The 21,744-nt window shown below is 43.5% G+C and overlaps 1 protein-coding gene across 1 annotated transcript in view; it reads right to left on the minus strand.

The window, feature by feature from the left end:
• LOC145404074 (uncharacterized) overlaps window positions 1–21,744 on the minus strand; it is a 96,952-nt gene that overhangs the window by 21,024 nt on the left and 54,184 nt on the right. Inside the window, exons 3-6 of the mRNA XM_080275677.1 lie at window positions 11,473–11,613; window positions 8,038–8,190; window positions 5,351–5,488; window positions 4,541–4,708 (exon numbers count right to left, since the gene is read on the minus strand). Of these exons, the coding sequence (XP_080131803.1) occupies window positions 4,541–4,708; window positions 5,351–5,488; window positions 8,038–8,190; window positions 11,473–11,613 (600 nt within the window). The remainder of the gene's footprint in view (window positions 1–4,540; window positions 4,709–5,350; window positions 5,489–8,037; window positions 8,191–11,472; window positions 11,614–21,744) is intronic.

Below are 21,744 nucleotides of genomic sequence, written 5' to 3' on the forward strand. Positions count from 1 at the left end.
CAATACCCACTGCCACAACCACACCCACAGTATTATCAGTATCTACCCGGCATCATTTATTCATTTCCTTTGCCCACTGCCACAACCACACCCACAGTATCATCAGCATCTACCCGGCATCATTTATTCATTTCCTACGCCCACTGCCACAACCACACCCAGAGTATTATCAGTATCTACTTGGCATCATTTATTCATTTCCTACGTCCACTGCCACAACCGCGCCCATACTTGCCACATAAGCCATCCCCACAACACTAAAGATACTGCTACATCAATTTCTAGTCGATCGCTATTTACAAACTGCCCTGCATAACACCTCAACCAGAACCATTATTCTTGTGCCTCCCTTATGAACTCAGCTGCTGTTCTTTCTCCATCAAATAACAGTTCAGAACTCAAGGTATAAGAATTCAGGTGTCCGTATTTTCACTCTGATACTTAAAAAAAAAAAAAGCTTTAAAAATATATAAAACTTTTTACTTCAGCTTGACCTAAAGTTACCATCTCCCGATCTTGAACTCTGAGTTTTAGCAATGCATTAACAGTGGAATACGGTACCAGTCACGAAGAAGTGCTATGGGAAGGATGTTGGGTCGCAGCATTGTCTTAGCCTGCCACCTAACTACATGAAATAAGGCGCAAATGGACGAAAGTCTGAGTCAAAGGACTGTAGCAATAAAGTCAGTTTCCACACACTCAGCCCTGGGAAAAAAAAAAAAAAAAAAAACAGTACAAACCTGCCAGTGATATCAAATGAAAAGTATGTGTTTGTTCTAGCATGACGAAGATCCCTAACCTCCTTCAGTTTCATTCGTCAAGTGTGGTCAGATTGGAAGGGTGATTTGACTAGTAACCATGGAGACCCATTCCTACCTCATAAATAGGGTTTGACTAGTAAGCAAGAAGACTCATTCCTACCTCAAAAAAAAAAAAAAAAAAAAAAAAAAAAAAAAAAAAAATCATTCAGTCTCAACTTGAAGCAATTTCTCCTGAGTTGCAGGAACGGCTTAGTCAACACTACCAAAGTCTAACCTGTATTCTTTATTTATTTCCAACTCCCACTGCCACAACTACGCCTACACCAGCAGACTAAGCCATTCCCGCAACACAACACCAGGTGAGTTTCTACTGCAGCGCTATTTACGAATCACCCTGCATTTACTCTTACTATCACAACCTTCTCTACCCTACTCATACAAGGAATCGATCCCACGACCATCAAACTGCAGGTCCAACTCTCAACTTTCCGGCCATAGATCAAAATAACAAACCTCCAAACGGCTCGGCATTACAGATAACGAGACGCCATAATTGCAAATGGTTACAGACGAGTGGAGGGTTAATTATCCGGGAAATAATGACCACCAGGCATTATTAAGCACCTCATTTGCCTCTACTCCCTTCACTTTTACTTGGCGCAGATTTTCGTCCTTTTGCAGCTTATTTCCCGTAGCTCTGGGGTAGGAAAAAGACAAGACAAAGGCCCTATATCCTGTCCGTTGCACTTCTTCGTGACTGGCACCGTATTCTTGTGTTCCTCTCGTGTTCCAGTTGAATAGCAGAAGAGTACTACGGCCTTATATTCTTTCCATAGCACTTCTTCGTGACTAGCACCATACTGTTAATTCACAGATCAATAGCAGATTGACAAACTACGACACTGCATTTCTTCCACAGCACTTCTTCTTGACTGGCACCAAATTCCAGCGTTCCTCTCTTACAGCTCAATGCCAGAAGACAGTACTAAGGCTCTACATAGTTTTCACGACACTTCTTCGTGACAAGCACCATATTCGTGTTTGCTTTATTATAGCTCAGTGGCAGAATAAGACATCAACTCCACATCCTTTCCACAGCACTTCTTCGTGACCAGCATCGTATTCTAGAACAAGATGGAGAGATGGCAGTTCAAGGTCACGTTCAAATACTCTTCCTTTACGTACTGCACCTCTTACCCGGCACGCCTTCACGTGGTGGCACAGATGTAACCGAATGTTTCACCTGCCTTGTTATACCAACGGGTTCACTGTCAAATGTGCCTCAAACTGCAACTACTCCTGGTACTATCTACCTATCTATTGCCAGACGCCTTAATCCTGTAACGGGTAGCCACAAACAAATCGCCTCTATGTTGCCCTGTCCCCCGCCAGCTACTACTATGCAATTTTACTCTGCCTATTAGAGTACCTGCCCTACATCTGTAACTATTTTGAGATTAACTAGGACAACTGTATATTTAAAGTGAAAGAGAGAGAGAGAGAGAGAGAGAGAGAGAGAGAGAGAGAGAGAGAGAGAGAGAGAACGTTCAGGGGCAGTGACTTCCATCTAGTGTGAAAAATACTGAGATCAAACGGAAAATGTGAAAGTGATCTGGCATTCTCAGTTTTTATGACTTTTTTTCTTTTACTTTTTACGAGAGAAAACGGTGATAGCTGACTGAAAATTACTGCCCCTCTCTTAACCTCTCAGTCCATCCACCATCTATCTATCTATCTGTTTGTCTATCTATCTATTTACCTATCTATCCATCCACCCTTCAGTCATCCACCTACTGATTCACACATCTATCCATTCATCACCTACCCATCTATCTATCTACCTGTCTACCTATCTATCTATATCTATCTACCTACCTATCTATCTATCTATCTATCAATAATCCCATCCTGCACTCCCCCGTCACAGCGTAGGGACTCTGTGCTGGGCTATTAATTTGTACATTTTAAGTACGTCTACTGGCAATACGTACTCTAATTACAAAGTACAAGACTATGCAAAATAGTACTGGTGGGAAGTACAGTACGTGCAGGTATGTACAGAAAGAGGGAGTACATGGAAGGAAGGAAGGAAGGAAGGAAGGAAGGAAGGAAAGAAGGATGGGGAAGTACAAGGATGGAAGGAAAGGGAGTACAAGGAGGGAAGGAGGAGTGAGTACATTTCAGGAGTACAAGCAGGGAAGGAGGGATTACAAACACATTACAAAAGGACAGCACAATACAATAGGGCTATACAATACTCGTACGATAGGACAATAAAATGAAATATATACCCCTAGCAGTAAGGTACAAAGGAATACAAAGAAATACAAAGGGACAATACAACAGGGCAATAAAATACAAAGGGACGATACAGTAGGGCAAAAGGGAGAAACACAAGAGCACTACAGTACAAACGAATACGACAGTACGATACAGAGAAATACAAAGGGACAATACAACACACACTAAACAGAGACAGAGACAGCAATAAGAAACACAGGCAATACAGTACCACATTACAAAACATCATTACAGGGGCAAGACCTGAGACAATACAAAGATATACAGTATTACAAAATGCATACAAGAGTTACAAAAAGACGGTAATGTTGGCTGTAAGAAAAACCTGCAGACTTTAGTGAAACATGTTAAAATGGCCAAATACTGCACATCAAATTCCAGAAAGCATCCGAGATCGAAAAAAAAAAAAAAAAAAAAAAAAACATGCTCTATAAACGTGATGTACTCTTGAAACCTAAGTCCTAAAAATTGTGATATGTAAACACTGAAGTGGTAAATTTTGAGCTAATAAAAATTGATTTCTTTTAATATCTGTAACAATATTTCATGCAATCACCACCACCACCACCACCACCACCATCCTTTTTTCTGCCCCATCAAACCCAGCATTTTAGGCGAGGGTGACCAGCCTCCCTTGTCCCTGAGTGGCTTTATGTGAGCAGCAATAAGACCCAGCCACCCCTCAGATAGAAACCCTTACAGACCACATCCGGTTGGAGCGTCTGAACCCACTAAACCACCAGGCGTCATGCACTCTTAATGTATAAAATGAATAAAAATACTGATGCACCATATATAATTATTTTTCTGAGTAATCCAGCATTTTGAAATCCACCTACCAGCCAAGAATTACTTTATATTATTATAATCCAATTCTTGAAGATGAACTGAAAGTGTATTGTTCTTTGACGTAGTTGGATTGAGAGAGAGAGAGAGAGAGAGAGAGAGAGAGAGAGAGAGAGAGAGAGAGAGAGAGAGAGAGACTTTGAAATTCAGAAAAAAGTCAATCCAGAAAGAAAATTCGAAGCAACTGAATCCTGCTGAATCCTGTGTGTTTATCAGGGCTTCAAAGGAGGGGAAAATGTAACTTCTAACCATATAGCCACAGTTTTGAAGTTCAGAAAAGAGTCAACTCAGAAAAAAAAAAGTTCGAAGCAGCACCTGAAACCCCGCCGAACCCACTGCTATATTCTTATTCAAAAATTCGTCAATAAAATATCTAACTCAAATTACAATATGCATGCCACAGTTTTCAAAATTCATAAAAGATTCAATCCAGGAGAAGTTCGAAGCAGTAACCGAAATCCCTCCAAATCCACGGTCTGATTTTTTTCTTTTTTTTTTTTCACAGGACAGTATATGTAACTTCTACTTCTGACTATAATAAACATGCCATAGTTTTGAAAATTCAGAAAAGAGCCAATCCAGAAAAAAAAGTTCGAAGCAGGAACCGAAGCCCTAGCGAACCCTCAGCTCACCTTTCTCCAGGGGTGCTTTTTTGTACTTTTCGAGCCTCTTAGCGGCGATGGCCTCGAGACGGACGCGTGCTGCCGGGTACTCCTTCAGGACGTCCCACATGTCCTTCTTGGAGAGCACGAACAGGTCGGAGTAGCCCACGGATCGCACGGACGCTGTTCTTCTGTTGCCTGAGGGAGGGTTGGGGGAGTTAGGTGATGGTGGTAGTGATGATGAGACACACGTACATACATATATTACATTACATTATATACCTACAGAGAGAGAGAGAGAGAGAGAGAGAGAGAGAGAGATTGGGCAGTGGCAGTGATTAACTACTGTAAGATTTTTAAGAGTGGAAAGATAAAAAAAAAAAAGGGGGGGGGGGGTTGGAGATTAAAGCCAGACAAGAGGCAGGTATGAGAGAGAGAGAGAGAGAATGTGTGTGTGTGTAATTCACCGGGTCGGTCAGGATCACTTGATGGTCGTGATCGTCAGCTTTTACCCTCCCGGAAGGGAGCTGAGAGCTCATATAGTCCGATCTAAGGGCAAGGCTGTGGCCTTCACACACGCACACACCCGTCCCCTTGCTCAAGGGGGACAGTAACCACCCACTTCGTCAGTGAAACTTTTCGCAACCTGAGCGAGGCGCGAACTCCCGTCCACCAGTTGGCAAGCGAGAGCGTTACCACTGCACCACCGAGCGGTGTGTGTGTGTGTGTGTGTGTGTGTGTGTGTGTGTGTGTGTGTGTGTGTGTGTGTGTGTGTGTGTGTGTGTGTGTGTGTGTGTTCTGGTATCTACGAGAGAGAGAAAGTGAGCAAGCCGTACCCACCTGCCGTGCCCATGTTGAGTATAGATATCTCCCCGAAGTAAGAGCCAGCCTTTAGCGTGGCCAGCATCGTCTTACCGTCGTCTGCCACCACCTGAAGGCGACCCCTGTTCACTATATACATCTCCTTCCCAACCTCACCTGTAGGGGGGAAGGGGGTTAGTGGGGGTGTAAGAAGGGGTGGTGGTGATGATGATGATGATGATGATGATGATGGCTAGAATGTGCACTGAGAGTAGTATACATGGGGAGAAATTTTGTGCACACTTCCTTCCACGAAACACACACACACACACACACACACACACACACACACACACACACACACATACATCCAACTTTCAGTATCAATATATCTGCATCTCTCTCTCTCTCACACACAGTCTATTTCAGTATCTATATATCTGCGTCTCTCTCTCTCTCTCTCTCTCTCTCTCTCTCTCTCTCACAGCCACAGCCACACACACACACACACACTATACAAATTACGCATACAGGCAGGACACAGGAGCTCCACGTCTGCTTGTTGTCGTTGCTTCAGAAGTCACTGCCCCACTCAGATGCTTCAGATAAAGTGACCTACCCTGACCTGATCTGACCTAACCTAATCTCACACTGCAGCCTAAATTAACTCCATCAAACTAACCATAACTTCACCTAACTAACACTAACTTTAACTAACCTAACCTATCTCTACCAAACCTACTATTACCTAACACTGTCTAACCTACTATATCCTAACCCAAACCTCACCTAACATACCCCCACCTAACTCAACCTTACCCGATCTAACATCACCTCACCCCACCTAACTTCACGTAACCTCACCTAACTTAACCCCACCTAACCTAACCTCCCCTAACTTAACATACCTCCACCTAACTCAGCCTAGACCCACCTAACTAACCCTACCTAACAACCCTTCCTAATCCCACCTAACTTAACCCCTCCTAAGCTAACCTCACCTAACCCCACCTAAGCTAACCTTACCTAACTTAACCCCACCTAACTTAACCTTACCTAACCCCACCTAAACTAACCTCACCTAACCCCACCTAACTTAACCCCTTCTAACCCCACCTAGCCTGGCCCCACGCCTCCTGGTCTTGCCGCCCTGCGCTCCCACGAGTTCACCTTAATTGTTAGATCAGATTACACTGCGGGGGGCGGCAAAGGGGAGGGGAGGGAAGGGGCGAAGAGGGGAGAGGCCAAGGGAGGAGTAGCAGGGGAGAGAGGAAGAGGGGAGAGGCCAAGGGAGGAGAAGGAGGGGAGAGGCGAAGGGGGGAGACAGAAAGGGACGGAAGGAAGGATAAAAGAAAAGAAGGACGAATGGAGGGAGAGATGAAACAGAAAAAAAAGAAAAAGGAAAAAAGAAGATGAAAGGAGAAGGGAGGGAGGGACGAAATAATGTATAAGGGAAGGAAGGAAAGAAGGAAGGAGAGAAACAGGAAGAGCAAAGGAAGAAGAAACAAGGCGGGAAGAAAGATAGGAAAAATAAAGATGTAAGGAAGGATGGGCGGAGGTAAGGCAGGAAGGAAGGAAGGAAGGAAGGATGGAAGAAAGGAAATGAGAGTGGTAAAGGAAAGAAGATGAGTCGATGGACGAAGGAAAGGAAGAAGGAACGAAAAAATGAAGGAGGGGAGGGAGAGAGGGTTGTCAGACTGAGGAAGGGAATGAAGGAAGGAACAGATAATTCTGAAGAAAGGGAGAGCAGAGGGAGGGAGGAAGGGAAAAGGGGAAAGGACAGAGGGAGAAGGAGGAAGGACTGAGAAGGAGGGAAAGAGTGAGAAGGAAGAATGGAGAGATGGAGGAGGACAGGGAGCGGCGATGGAGAAAGAGGTTGAAGGAAAGGGAGGAAATTGAAAAAGGGAAGCAAGAAGGGGAAAGAGAGAAGCAGGAAGGAAGGGGGTAATTGAGAAAGATGATGGAGGGGGAAAGAAAGGGAAGGAGAGGAGGGAGAGAAGAAGGAGAGAAGGAACGTAGAAGGGAAAGGGAAAACTGGAGGAGAAGGACGGAGGTGGGAAGGGAAGGGAAGGGAAAAAAGAAAAAAAATGGAGGGGAAGAAGGGATGAAAGGAGAAGAGTGGGAGAGAGGGGAGGAAAAAACTGAAGTTGACAAGTTCAGGGAGAGAGAGAGAGAGAGAGAGAGAATCATAGTCAACGAAAGAGTTAGAGTTTGAGACAGTAAGAGAGACAGCTGGAGCTAGTGTTAGATAGAAAATAGAAAGTCAGAAACAGAATTAGAGACAGAAACAGGTAAGGAAGTTACCTAGCAAATCTTCCTTTGCGATTTTTTCCAAACTCCCCGGTCATATCCTCTTTTTTGCTTGTTATATCTTTTAATGTCGATATAAATTTCATGAATAACACACGAGAATATAATAAGGGAGCAAAATCTGAAATAAGTCGGTAAGGAGGAGGTGTTAGTAAGCTTCCTAACCGCATAAGAATACCGTCCACTGTCTCTGTGTTAGAGTGAGACTTGAAGAAAGGGTTAGAAATATAAAGAGAGAGAGAGAGAGAGAGAGAGAGAGAGAGAGAGAGAGGCTTTCCTACATATATAAACTCCCAGTGAGAATAATACCGGGCTGAAATAGAGTTACAGGCAGAGATAGAATTAGAGATAGAGACAGAGTTACAGGCAGAAAGCGATTTGAAGAAAGAGATAGAATTAAAGTTAGAGCCACTCACCTTTTCTACAGATATAGTCCCCGGGAGAGAACAACACCGGCCTGAGATGCAGCACCAGCTCACAGAGGAAGCCCGCCTCGGTGTTCTGGAAGATCTCGACTCGCTTCAGTGTGTCCAGGTGAACGTGAATCGCCATCTCCGCCTTCAGCTTGTCTGTCAGAGGCACGAGTATTTATTTATTTATTTTACTCATACAACTTTCTCACCATCTGCTGTTCTCTCTCTCTTTCTCTATCTCTCTCTCTCTATTGCCAGACGCATTAATCCCGTAAGAGGCGGCCACAAACAACACGCCTCCACACCACTCTGTCCTCGGCCATTTCACGGCCCTCCCTGCAACTCACAACATCCTTCTCTCATACATCTCCCCACTCCATTCCTCCATCTCATCCTTGGTCTCTCCCTCCCCCCCTCCACCTCATTCGCACACTCTTCTAGTCAGTCTCTCATTCTCCATCCTTTCCACATGGCCAAACCCTCTCAAAGTATATCTCTTAACACTTGCAGCCACATTCACAACACCACAACGCTCCTTTACTTTCTCATTTGTCGGTCTGTCTCTTCGCGTTATCCTGGCCATTAAAAAAAAAAAATATATATATATATATATAAGTAAATATAACTATAAACAAAAACTACTGTAAGTCCATGAAGAGCAGTGACATAGTTAAGTAAATTTTCATCTCCGTCTCTGTAATTCATTTTTTTTATTGTGCCTTACGCCATGCCTTTTTACTTATTTTAATTTTATTTTCTGATTATATTTATCTATCTTTTATTTTATTCACTGATTTATGTTGACCTATTATATATGTTTTAGTATTACTGTAACCCCATAACTGTTAAGACTTCTAACACTTCAACAAAACTTTCTATGACAAATGCCTCAACGTGTGTGTGTGTGTGTGTGTGTGTGTGTGTGTGTGTGTGTGTGTGTGTGTGTGTAAGTAACGGTTTCAGATCAACATGATCAATATCGTTAGGAACGCCCTACTGGTGAGCTGCCATTCCTCATGCAACTTTATTACTCTCTCTCTCTCTCTCTCTCTCTCTCTCTCTCCCCTACACTCCATTATTCTATAGTTCGTTCACATTTATCTGGCCATGATTTTCGTCCCTTAATAATTAATCTGCCGTTGATCAATCGGCAAAAGATGATACTGTGGCTCTACATCCTTTCCATGGCACTTCTTCGTTACTAGTAATAATGTTCTAGTGTTAATCTCGTCACACAATGGCATTAGAGAGAGAGAGAGAGAGCGAGAGAATCAGGGACCCCTCACGTGTAGCCATGAGTACGCAAACACGTGTGTGTGTGTGTGTGTGTGTTTGTGTGTGTGTGTGTGTGTGTGTGTGTGTGTGTGTACTTAAGTACACATTATGAACACAACCTAGAGAGAGAGAGAGAGAGAGAGGTAATGGTTATGTTCAAGACGATTTACTTGCGCGCGCACATACAAGCACACACACACACACACACACACACACACACACACACACACACACTTAACCACTTCAGTACTATGATCTGTTCTTTATTTTACTCCTGCTACCGCCCAACGATTTGTATTCGGCGCAGGAGACGATTCTGACTGACTAGGTTAGGTACAGCCTTTACCTTTCCTGCATTACAAGGACACTGTGTAAGGATGGACAAAAATCGTGGAAGAAAAAAAAAAAATGGTTATTGTACTGAAAGAAACATCATCATCATCATCATCATCATCATCATCATCATCGCGCCTCTTTCTTCCACCTGCACATAGGACAAGGTACAAAATGCCTGGCAAATGAGAGAATACGATAGTGGGGAATTAATCATTAACATACCCAGTGAAACTGGCTACACTTACACTCATTCACCATTCTAGAATCTTGGTTCCATCTGATACGTAAACCTGTCCACACGTAGCTTCATATTTACCTATCACACTGAGTCAATTCAACGACTGTCATGTCAAAAAGGGGATGCCAAAGCCTTTCCATACACTCCTCCAGCCAGCTCGACCCCCTGTCTGTTCCCTAGCCTCAACAGTTTTCCATCTCTCACACACTCGCCTACCATATCTATCCACCTTCTTCTTGGCCTGTCATGCCTCCTCTCACCTTCAAATTCATTCGCATATATACCCTTTTATCAAACATATTTATATCCATTCTCTCCATGCAAACTGTCTTCTGCTCTGTTATCAGACTGGAATTATTTGCCTCAATACCTACCTGTTGAAGTATTTGTTATTTTGATGTCATTTTACCCGAATAACTCCCACAAGGACACGTGTGCTGCCTTGGAGAGTAAGTGGGGCAAACTAACGTGTCATTTCATTCATTAGCCAAACTTTCCTGCCTACCATGTTTACACTATGAAGGCCAAACACCGAACTGCTTGACTTGTTTGGGTTGTTAGCTGATGGCAGAGACGTATCACTAGTAAACTAATGACTGACGCTTCGGCAGTACTAGCACATAAACCCGAGTCCTGCTACACACCATATTGTCAACTCCCAACCCATATATTTTCCTAATTTTCCTTGTATCTACTTCTCCCCTGACTAGTCTCTCCATAGTCCTATTTTCACTCATTAACATATTCTCCACATGGATTTATTTCTCGCACAGGCCTATCTTCCCTCATACCTAAATTCCCCATGGACTTACTTCGTCTCGTTGGGCCTACTATCTCCTCTGACCCAAAAGCACGGCAGGGACCACATGTTCTTTACCAGTGCTGTATATCTGTTAACACTCATGTCCGAGCAAGGGTCACAGAGGAATGGGTTTGTACAGGTGGGAGCTATGCACACGGCGACCCAGATATACTCCACTTTCACTCCCCTGGGCGACTTCTCGTGTGTTGTTGGGACGGCTCATTCAGTGTTATCAATATCAGCCCTGCATCATTTATTCATTTCCTTCTGCCACCTCCTCAACCACGCCCACACCAGCCAACAGAACCGTCCCCGCAACACATAAAACACTGCCACGTGAGTTTCTAATTGAGCGCTGTTTATGGATCACCCTGCATAAAGCACCTCAAAAATAACCGGGGAGAATATGGGCTGACACGAGACTTCTTCTGCGCCCTGACGTAATGTGACCTGACCTGCTGTGACCCGACTCGGCGTAACTGACCTGGTGGGCAGCTGACTGCCCTCTCCTCGTCTGAGCACTTCTGGGTGGTCGTTGTTTGATTATCTCATTTTCTCTTACCTGACATGGCCTTATATTACCTGGTTGACCTATCCAGACATAATACCACTTCCCAGTCCCTTAATGTGACCTAACTTAGCCTGATATAGCCCAGCCTAGCCTAAACTCACCTAACCTAATCCAGCCTCACATAACTTCACCTTACCCAACATGATCTGACACCCTTTCCTCCCCTCCAAACGTGACCTGGCCTGACCTGGTGTGACCCGACTCGACGTAACTGACCTGGCAGACAGCTGACGGCCTTCTCCTCGTCCGAGCACTTCTGGGTGAGCCACAGGTAATCAAACCACTTGATCACCTTGGCCTGCAGGTGGGCCGGCACACGACGCATACGCATGTACGTCTTTACGCCGTCCAGTTTGGCTGTGGGCGTGAGAGAGAGACAGAGATTAGAGAGAGTGTGTGGGCGAGAGGTAAAGAGAGGGAGACAGATGGTGTGAGTGAGAAGGGAGAGAGAGAGAGAGAGAGAGAGTTATGTAGTAAGAGTGATTAGTTAAATCAGAGTGATCAAAGAGAGAGATCAAAGGACAAACGGTAGGGTGGAGAGATTAAAGAAAGTTGGTAACAGATTAAAGCGAGAGATTAAAGGTATGGGTAAATGTTACGAGAGAGAGAGAGAGAGAGAGAGAGAGAGAGAGAGAGAGAGAGAGAGAGAGAGAGAGAGAGAGAGAGAGAGAGAGAGAGAATACATCTGAGTTTGATTTCCATTTCTCCAAAACATATCCATCAAGACCTAAATTGTATAAACCTCATTTCAACAATTTTTTGCACAGACGGAGGTATTGGCTGGGGGGAGAGGTGGGTGGGAGGAGAGTTTATGGTAGTCAAGTGGTAGAGAATTGGATTGAATTTCAAAAGAACGCGAGATCGAAAAGTTAAAGGATTTGAAATTCTTAAAAACAGACTTCACAGGTTTTCGACCAGACCCATCGACATAAAACCCCACTCATACTCCGCGTCAGTCCCGAATGAGACAGCCCAAGTATGTATTCGGTATAGACGGTGGGTATCAGCGTCCAAGTGGTGATGTGTGAAGGTGTGCAGGACGTAGGTGGACTGCAGAGGCTCGGGGATGGACTGAGTGACACGTGTTCAGAGTATATAATATCGCACACGTAAAAGATAATACTCTTCTTTAACAGACTAGGGGCCAGACTTCTCTTCAACTATTTAAGTCTGATCACCTCGTAAAGACTAACAGCTCATGAAACGCCGGTGCTGTATATGTAATGCTCTCTCTCTCTCTCTCTCTGATAATGAAAGGGAAGGAAAGGCAAGAAAAGGAGGAACAAACAGTGGAAGGGAAGGTATGAAGAAAAAGTTGAATTGGAACGAATTGACGAGGAGAACATGTTTCGTCTGATCCTCAATGGTGCATCTGCCTATTCATTATTATTATTATTATTATTATTATCATCATCATCATTATTACTGTTACTTCTATCATTCCCAGAGATCCATTCATCCACCTACGAAACACCAACAAAGGCCTGGTCCTCTGCAGCCCTCAAACATCACCTGGCATAATATTCTCCTTCCTTCAGCTTGACTTAAAACTGACATCTCTTCATCTCGAATCCTGAACTGTAAGAACTCTTTAAAACTAGATTATGGTGCCAGTCATGAAGAAGTGCTACGGAAATGAAGTAGAGTAGCAGCATTATCTTTTTCTGCCACTCATCTACGAAAATAAGTCTCAAAATCTGGGTCAAGTAAATGTGAAGGGAGTATTACACCGATCTACACTGTTAAAGGAAGGGGTATTACAGGCATAACACTCCTGTCTGGTGTTACGGCTTCAGGTAAGTTAGACTGGGTGTGTATATGGTGTGTTGATGGAAATACATGGAGGAACAGAGGATTAAGTGACGCCTAACTCAAATCCACATAACCCCTAGCTCCCTACCCCAAACAGACTGGTATAATGTACACTCACTAAAAGATCTCTCTCTCTCTCTCTCTCTCTCTCTCTCTCTCTCAACCACTAAGCCCCTCAGTTGAAATGGACGATATTAGGATCCATACTGCTCTCTCTCTCTCTCTCTCTCTCTCTCTCTCTCTCTCTCTCTCTCTCAGTCACTTTATTTTTCAATTTCATATGCATTCATCCACTCACAGTAAACTGAGGTGTTGTTTTTACGTGTGTGTGTGTGTGTGTGTGTGTGTGTGTGTGTGTGTGTGTGTGTGTGTGTGTGTGTGTGTGTGTGTGAGAGAGAGAGAGAGAGAGAGAGAGAGAGAGAGAGAGAGAGAGAGAGACATAAAGACCTAACCACTATGGAGATTAACTTAGCCCTCCCCCTCTCTCTGAAATGGGGGACCTGACGGGGACCTGGAGGAGGACGTGACGGGGACCTGGAGGAGGACCTGACGGGGACCTGGAGGAGGACCTGAAGGGGACCTGGAGGGAACCTGACGGGGACTCTGAGGAGACATCAAAGTAGAGTATCTGTGAAAGTAAGAAAGTGAGACAGAAGTTTGTGTGGGAGAGAGGGAGAAGTTTAAAGTAAGTGTGAATAAAAGCGAGTATGAGAGAGAGAGAGAGAGAGAGAGAGAGAGAGAGAGAGAGAGAGAGAGAGAGAGCATGACATGAATGTGTAATGACTAAAGATGCCAGCCAACCAACCCACTCACCCTTCTCTCCTTCCCTCACCCCTTATCCTTCACCCTACCCCCTCATCCTTCACCCTACCCCTCACCCTTCACCCTACACCCTGTGCCCTCATTCTTCACCCTATTCCCTCACTCTTCACCCTGCCCCTCACCCTTCACTCTACCCCTCACCCTTCATCCTACACCCTCATCCTTCACCCTACACCCTCACCCTTCACCCTACCCCTTCATCCTTTACCCTACACCCTCACCTTTCACCCTACCCCCTCATCCTTTACCCTACCCCCTCACCCTTCACCCTACCCCCTCAATCTTCACCCTACCCCCTCAATCTTCACCCTACCCCTCACCGTTCACCCTACCCCCTCACCCTTCACCCTGCACCCTCACCCTGCACAGTACACCCTCACCCTTCACCCTATCCCGCCCTCGCAAAGCCCTATTCCATCGCCCTAAGCCTTGTATTACTTCTCACTCTACCCATTCTCTCTCTCTCTCTCTCTCTCTTTCTCTCTGATGTCCTACGAAGCACTTCTCTACCTTAACTTGGCCCAAATTTTCGTCCATTGCAACTTATTTCAGGAAAGTGAGTGACAGAAAAAAACAATGCTACGGCTCTACGTCCTTCTCACTGCACTTCTTCATGACTAGCACCATATTCTAATGTTAATCATTTGTTACAACTCAGCATTCAAGACAGAGAAATGACAGTTTAAGGCCAAGTTAAAGTGAAAGGGGTATAGACGTTTATCTGGCTATTGCGTTTAATCTGACCTGGTATGTTGCCCTAACTTCTTACACTCGGTTGTAGTTAGATATTGATTTCACTAGTAACCAAGGAGACTCATCGCTACTCCATAACCAAGACTCATTGATCTTCAGGCAACCACGACAGTCCGTATTCTCGTCGCTTATTCCCTAACACCTATTCTTTAGCGATTTATATTTGGATACGACTGCTTAATATCCTTATGTACGTAGCAGAGTATGGCGATATTTGATGGATTTATGCAACACAGGGTAGGACGGTAAGGTGTAATAAGCAAAATAAATAGCTTAGGAAAAGGTGTTAGAAAGCGTCCTTACCCGACAAGAATCAAGTTGCGTGGGTGACGAAAATTACGAAATACACAACACGTCATCGTACGGAAGGTGTAAACGAAGATTATCCTCTACGAACTCACCCATGCAAGACGAGGTTCGTACAGTTGGCCACACATGTACTTGGGACAGTGTGTGAGGGAGGTGGAGGTGTAGTTACAATTTCTGACGTTCATGCATCGCAGTACTTTGATCAATTTAACTGATATTTGACACCTCCGTTCATTCATGTCAGTGTCACCAACAAATATGTGATTACGTCCAGGTTGTCAAGCCTCTGCCACACGCTGATACTGTCCCAGGTTCATATGTTGCCAACTGTACCTTTCCTTTGATTCGTCCTACCTCCAGACGATTTCATTCAACTCATCAAAGATTTTTCCAGCTCATCTCACAACAAGAGTCTCCAAAAGCTGAATAAAATCGTCTGCTGGCTACAAGAAGGTCTGTACGATCTTAAATTTGGCTCTTTGTTATCATGTTTTTCTTTCTTCCTGAAGGGAGCAATCTTTCTGGCTTCTGACCTTTGGCTCTTTCTTCCTTGCAGAAAAAACAGTCACTAAGGATCCTATGACTCACCCTCAGCTGACTAAAATCATCTGGTGTCAGCTGGAATAGAGCTGTCCCGGCCATAAGAGGGTTAATGGTACTCATATTAACACCCTCACCTCCTAGGACTCACTCGCAGCTCCAGAAAATCGTCTTAAATTGGCTCAAATCTTCGTCTTTTTGCAGCTCATTTCGCGTGGCTCAGTTGCAGAACAAGGCAATACTTTGGCTCGTCATCCTTTCCATAGCACTTCTTCGTCACTAGCACCATGTTCAAGTGTTAATCTATTGGTGCAGCTCATCGGTAGAATAAGCCAATGGTGCGGTTCTACATCCTCTTCAGATCACTTCTTCGTGACTAGCATCATATTCTAGTGTTAAATCCATTGCTATATTGGAGATGACAAATTTAGACCAAGTTTAAGTGAAAAGAGTAGAACACCATATTGTATCAGAGAGAGAGAGAGAGAGTTAAAGTGGCGGCAAATTTAGGCCAAGTTGAAGTGAGTGGAGTATAGAGTGCAGAGGGTGCCCTGTTTCCCCGCTTGACCTAATTACGAGGAATTAGCACGGCACACCACTTCGGACCTTTCACAGCGTTGCACTTTTTCCTAAGCGATTTATTCTTCCTATTAAACCTTTCACATCGGGGTTATATTTTCCGTGGCACTGTGGGCTCCGTAACACCTTCTCCTCAGCGAATCATTTTTTCCTGTTTGGCCTTTCAGGTCGGGGTTATATTTTCCGCCACTGTGGGCTTCGTGACACCTTTTCCTCGGCGATTTGTTTTTCCCATTAAACCTTTCACATCGGGGTTATATTTTCCGTGGCACTGTGGGCTCCGTAACACCTTTTCCTCGGCGAATTATTTTTCCTATTTGGCCTTTCAGATCGGGGTTATATTTTCCGCCACTATGGGCTCCGTAACACCTTTTCCTCGGCGAATTATTTTTTCCTGTTTGGCCCTTCAGATCGGGGTTATAACGATGACTGAACACGCGAGAACTAGAATGTGTTATATTTGTACTGTACCACCCGATACTGAGTTTAGGAGACTGTTCTGGTACCACGCCATGTCCAGTCCTCCCCCCCCCCCCGCCCCCGCTGGGTGTGTGGGCAGGGGGGTCAATATTTACCCTAAGAATTGATGGCCTGTTAAGGAAATGTTGTCCCTTCACCCCACCCTCACCCCCTCACCCCTTGCCTCCTCCCTCTCCCTTCCTTCTTCCCCCTCCCTCTCTTTTTCCCCTTCCTCACCCCCCCTGACTCCCTTCCTCGTCCCCCTTTCTCTCCCCACTCCCCCTCCCTTTTCATTCTCCTCCCTCTCCATCACTCTCGTTCCCTCCCCCTCCCCCTCCTGACGTCTCTTTCGCTCTCTCCTCTCCTCTCTGACTAACCCCTGTATCTCCCTCCATCCTCCCTTTCTCCCCTCCCCCTCTCTCTCTCTCTCGGTCCCTTTCCCTCCTCCCCTTTCCTCATCCTCTGACTGACCCCTGTATTTCTCTCCCTCTCTCTCTCTCTCTCTCTCTAGCTTTATGACGGGGTTAGAGGCAGTCACCAGTCACCACTAACCCTGTCACTTCAATCTGTCTCACTTTTTCCTGCCATCCAGAAACGACTTTATTAACTTATTTATCTATTTACTTACTTATTTATCTGTTTATTTATTTATTTATTTACTGGGAATATCTGGCGGTGGAAGGGTTTAATTTCAAGATGGCGGGTGAGGGAGAGACTGAGAGACAAAGGATGAATGAGGAAATGTGGAGGACGGTGTTGTCACTCATAGGGATGCTGGAACAATGGAGAGAGAGAGAGAGAGAGAGATGAATAAAATCGTCTGGAGATAGCAAGAATTAAGGGAAAAAAAAGGTGATTTGTAACGAGGGTCCGGCCAAACAACAGCCCGTCACCGCCCTTAATGCACATGTCCACAAGGGTGATATTTCTTAGGGACTGGAGATGCACGCGGAGGGGCTGGGTCGTGTGTGTGTGTGTGTGTGTGTGTGCAATGTGGGATATATGTTTACGATGATTTTTATTCATTACACACACACACACACACACACACACACACACACACACACACACACAGTGAGCCTACAAAACCCTGCCTTCTAAAGAAAACTGAACATATACTGCAGGAAAGGCAAATGCAAGATCCGTTCATTTTCTGATGCCTGGATACACTGACTTTAAAAGACTGGAGGTCGTAAGGAGAGGGAAAGACACGGTGAAGAAGATTGTTGCGTATATGATAATGATGATGATGATGATGACAATACTACTACTACTGCTACGAATAATAATAATGATAATAATAACCTAATACTTGCTTTTCCCCCGTCTAGTTTCTTCTGTATTATTTAAGCACATAATGATCACCATAAACATATATACGTGTCTTGCAAGGAATACAGCGATAATTACACATACTGATGTATATGCATGAATGTGCGTTATCTTCCCTGCATATCTATAAATGGTAAATAAAACACACACACACACACACACACACACACACACACACACACACACACACACACACACAAACTACCAAGCCCAAATCAAGTTTAACTGCATTTGAAAACTCTAGGCACGCTGTCACCCACATTTCAGTTTTGTGATGCGTGGCAGGAGCACAAAAATGGCCAATGCATCCCCTCAGAGGACATCAATCTATCCCAAGCTAGGTATGTCAGTTATTGGACCTCCAGCGGTTGTGTATGAATAGCTTCGTTAAAAATGTTCGTCATGGTTTGGAGGCTTTGTTGCATACATACATATACACATCATACATAATATCTACTGTACATAACATACTGTACCTACCTACCTACATACATACATATCTACATAACATACCTACCTACCGTACCTACCTACGTACTGTACATATATACTCGTACATATCTACATAACTACCTACTGTATCTACCTACATAGATAACACACCCACCTACCTACGTACCATACCTTTCTCCCTACCCACCCACCTATATACATACATACATACGTTCATACAAGTTCGGCGTCATTAGAACACTTGATGGACCGTCAGTGTGGAAGTAAGTGGACGGGAACAGGTTTGGTACACATATCGATTAGGTTTATTTGAGTTTGCTAGGCTATTTTTAAACTACCTTGGCCAAGACTTTCGTTCTTTTGTAGCTTGCCGTACGTAGCTCAAAGTCATAAAAGAGATAATACTACGACTCAACCTCCTTTTCATTACACTTCTTCATGACTAGCGCCGTATTTTAATGTACATCTATTATTATAACCCAGCAGTCAAACGGAGAGATGGAAAATTGATGTCAAGTTAGTCATTTATTTATTTATTACAGTATGAGCAAGTTCATCTGAGGAAATCGTGTATCAGCCGCAGCGTGCTTGACTCGTATTCTCGTGAGTTAAGGAGGCTCCCTAACACCTCTTCCTTTGCGATTTTATTTATGGCCGGTTTAAATCCTTTTGTACGTTATTTATGAAGAGTAGGCCGATAATGGAAGGATTTATGTAACAGGAAGGATTTATGTAACAGAAGAGGGCAGTAAGGTGCAGTAAACAAAATAAACCGAGTATGGCGATATTGGAAGAATTTATGTAACAGAAGAGGGCAGCACGGTGCAATAACCAAACTGAATCGCTTAGGAAAAGGTGAAAGGGCGCTTCCTGAACACGCCAGCACACTCAGACATGCCTCTCACTCAAGCACCTCTCTCCACCACCACCACACTCCTAATTTTAGCATGGGTTATCGATTGCAAGGGCTTATTTTCATGTCAGAGTAAAAACCAAAGTATAACATCTAGACGGTATGTGTTATATCTGTGTACAGCAATTTTGTTATATTTTGTACATGAAACGGTTATAACCCACGAAGAGAATATATACCCAATTGACATCTTTTTTCTTTATCTATTTATTCTAGTATTTATTTACGTTTTTGTAGTAGGACAGTAGCTCATAGTACGGATTTCATTTTTTTTTTTTTTTTTTTTTTTAAGAGGACTGAATTTGGCCTTACCTCGTTTGTATTTGTTGCTTAGTCAACAAAAAAAAAGTATGGCACGCTTTACCACACGTATGATTCTGAAGCATGGACGAGAAGCATTGTGGTATATGGCGTACCCTGTAATTATAAGTGCAAATATTATCCTTGGCAATTTTTAGGACTTGAAATCCCACTATACTGTAGGTCACATTCAGTTTTTTATTTTTTATTTGTTTTTTTGGTACTAAGTTAATATTCACGAGTGTCCTACAAAACTTACTCATTCTCACATCTATCGTACCACAGGTGTGCCAAACTTTTTCTGTTGATTGTACGGACCACACTGCCCCATTTAGAACCTGGATCTGGCTGGCTATCCCCTCCAGTCATCAGCCACAATTTTTTTATGCAAGGAAGAAAGAACAGAAAACCAGACGCCCGCAAGAATGTTCCAAGCAAAAGACAAGAACAAAATAGCCGCTAAAAGGATGAGTTACCCCTCGTCGCCTTCACCCCGGCACCCTTCAGGAAGTGCTAAGGCCGTATTCTCGTAGGTTACAGTAGCTTCCTGACACCTCTTCCTTAGCGATTTATTTTTGGATGTGGCTAGTTGATGTTCTCCTGTAGGTTGTTTATGGAGAGTATGGCGATGTTGGAAGGTTTTGTGTGTGTGTGTGTGTGTGTGTGTGTGTGTGTGTGTGTGTGTGTGTGTGTGTGTGTGTGTGTGTGTGTGTGTGTGTGTGAGAGAGAGAGAGAGAGAGAGAGTTAATGGCGGGAGGGAGGTAATGTAGGAGTGGGAAATTAAACCTCAACCATACTGCCACATCCCTCGGCCGAATTAAACTCCATTAGTAAGTAAATCGTCTGGTGAAATAAATCTTCTAGTGAAATAAGTCTAGTAAGATAAATCGTCTCGTGAAAGCTAGTAAAATAAATCGTCTGGTGAAATAAATCGTCTGGTGAAAATAATCTATTAAAATAAATCGCCTCATGAAATAAATCGTCTGGTGAAATAAATCTAGATAAATAAATCTTTTGGTGAAATTAATCGTCTGGTGAAAAATATCAAGTGAAGACAATCGTCTGGTGGAATAAATCTAGAGATATATTGTTTGGTGAAATAAATCTAGTAAAATAAATCGTCTGGTTGAAGAAATCTAGGGAAATAAATCGTCTGGTGAAATAAACTGACGTAATTCGTTGGCTAAAATCGTCACGTAAACAGCGCTCCACTACAAACTCATCGCAAGGTGTTTTATGTGCTGTGGGAAGGGCTCAGTCTGCTGGTGTGGGCGTAGGTGTGGCAGTGGGAGGGGTGAAAAAAAAAATACTCAGAGCCGTCCGTGCAACACCCAGGAAGCCACCCAGCGGAATGGAAACTGATCGTTATATAAGGGTCACTCTACATATCGGTCTTAAAATAAATCATCTAGAAAATAAATCGCCTGAAAAATCAATATATTCTGTAAACTAAATAGTCTGTAAAAGAAATCGTCTGTAAAAATAAATCACCTGCAAAATAACTCGTCTGCAAAATAAATCGCCTGTAAAATAAATCGTTTGGAAAATAATCGCCTGTAAAATAAATCGTTTGGAAAATAAATCGCCTGTAAAATAAATCGCCTGGAAAATAAATCGTCTGGAAAATGAGTAACCTGTAAAATAAATACTGTAATCTGCAAAATAAATAGTCTAAAAGAAATCGTTTGTAAAATAAATCGTCTGTATAATAAATCGTATGCAAAATAAATTGTTTAAAATAAATCGTCCGCTCAATAAATCATATGCAAAAGTAGTTTCTACAATAAATAGTCTGCAAAATAAATCGTCTGTAAAATAAATATAAAAAAATGTCTGAAAAATAAATCTGTAAAATAAATCGTCTGCAAAAAAAAATCTGTAAAATAAATCGCCTGTAAAAAGAAGTCCGGAATTATTAGGCTGGTGAAAAAAAATGAAAGACAAAATTGCACAATGAGATGGTGGAATAAAATCGTCTGGTGATAAGTTCAGTGGAATAAATCGTCCGGCGACACTGTTACGGGAGAGAGACTGAAAGGAGAGAGGGAGAGAGACGGGGAGAATGATGGATGAAGGGAATGAAAAGTAAGGACGGTGAGAAATATTGCAGGAAATTCTCTCTCTCTCTCTCTCACACACACACACATACAGAGAGAGAGAGAGAGAGAGAGAGAGAGAGAGAGAGAGAGAGAGAGAGATTGGAGGTTGGGGCCCAC

Source organism: Coenobita brevimanus, chromosome 62 (assembly GCF_032717465.1).
Source record: "Coenobita brevimanus isolate Jiangsu-jjx chromosome 62, ASM3271746v2, whole genome shotgun sequence".
Lineage (NCBI taxonomy): Eukaryota > Metazoa > Arthropoda > Malacostraca > Decapoda > Coenobitidae > Coenobita > Coenobita brevimanus.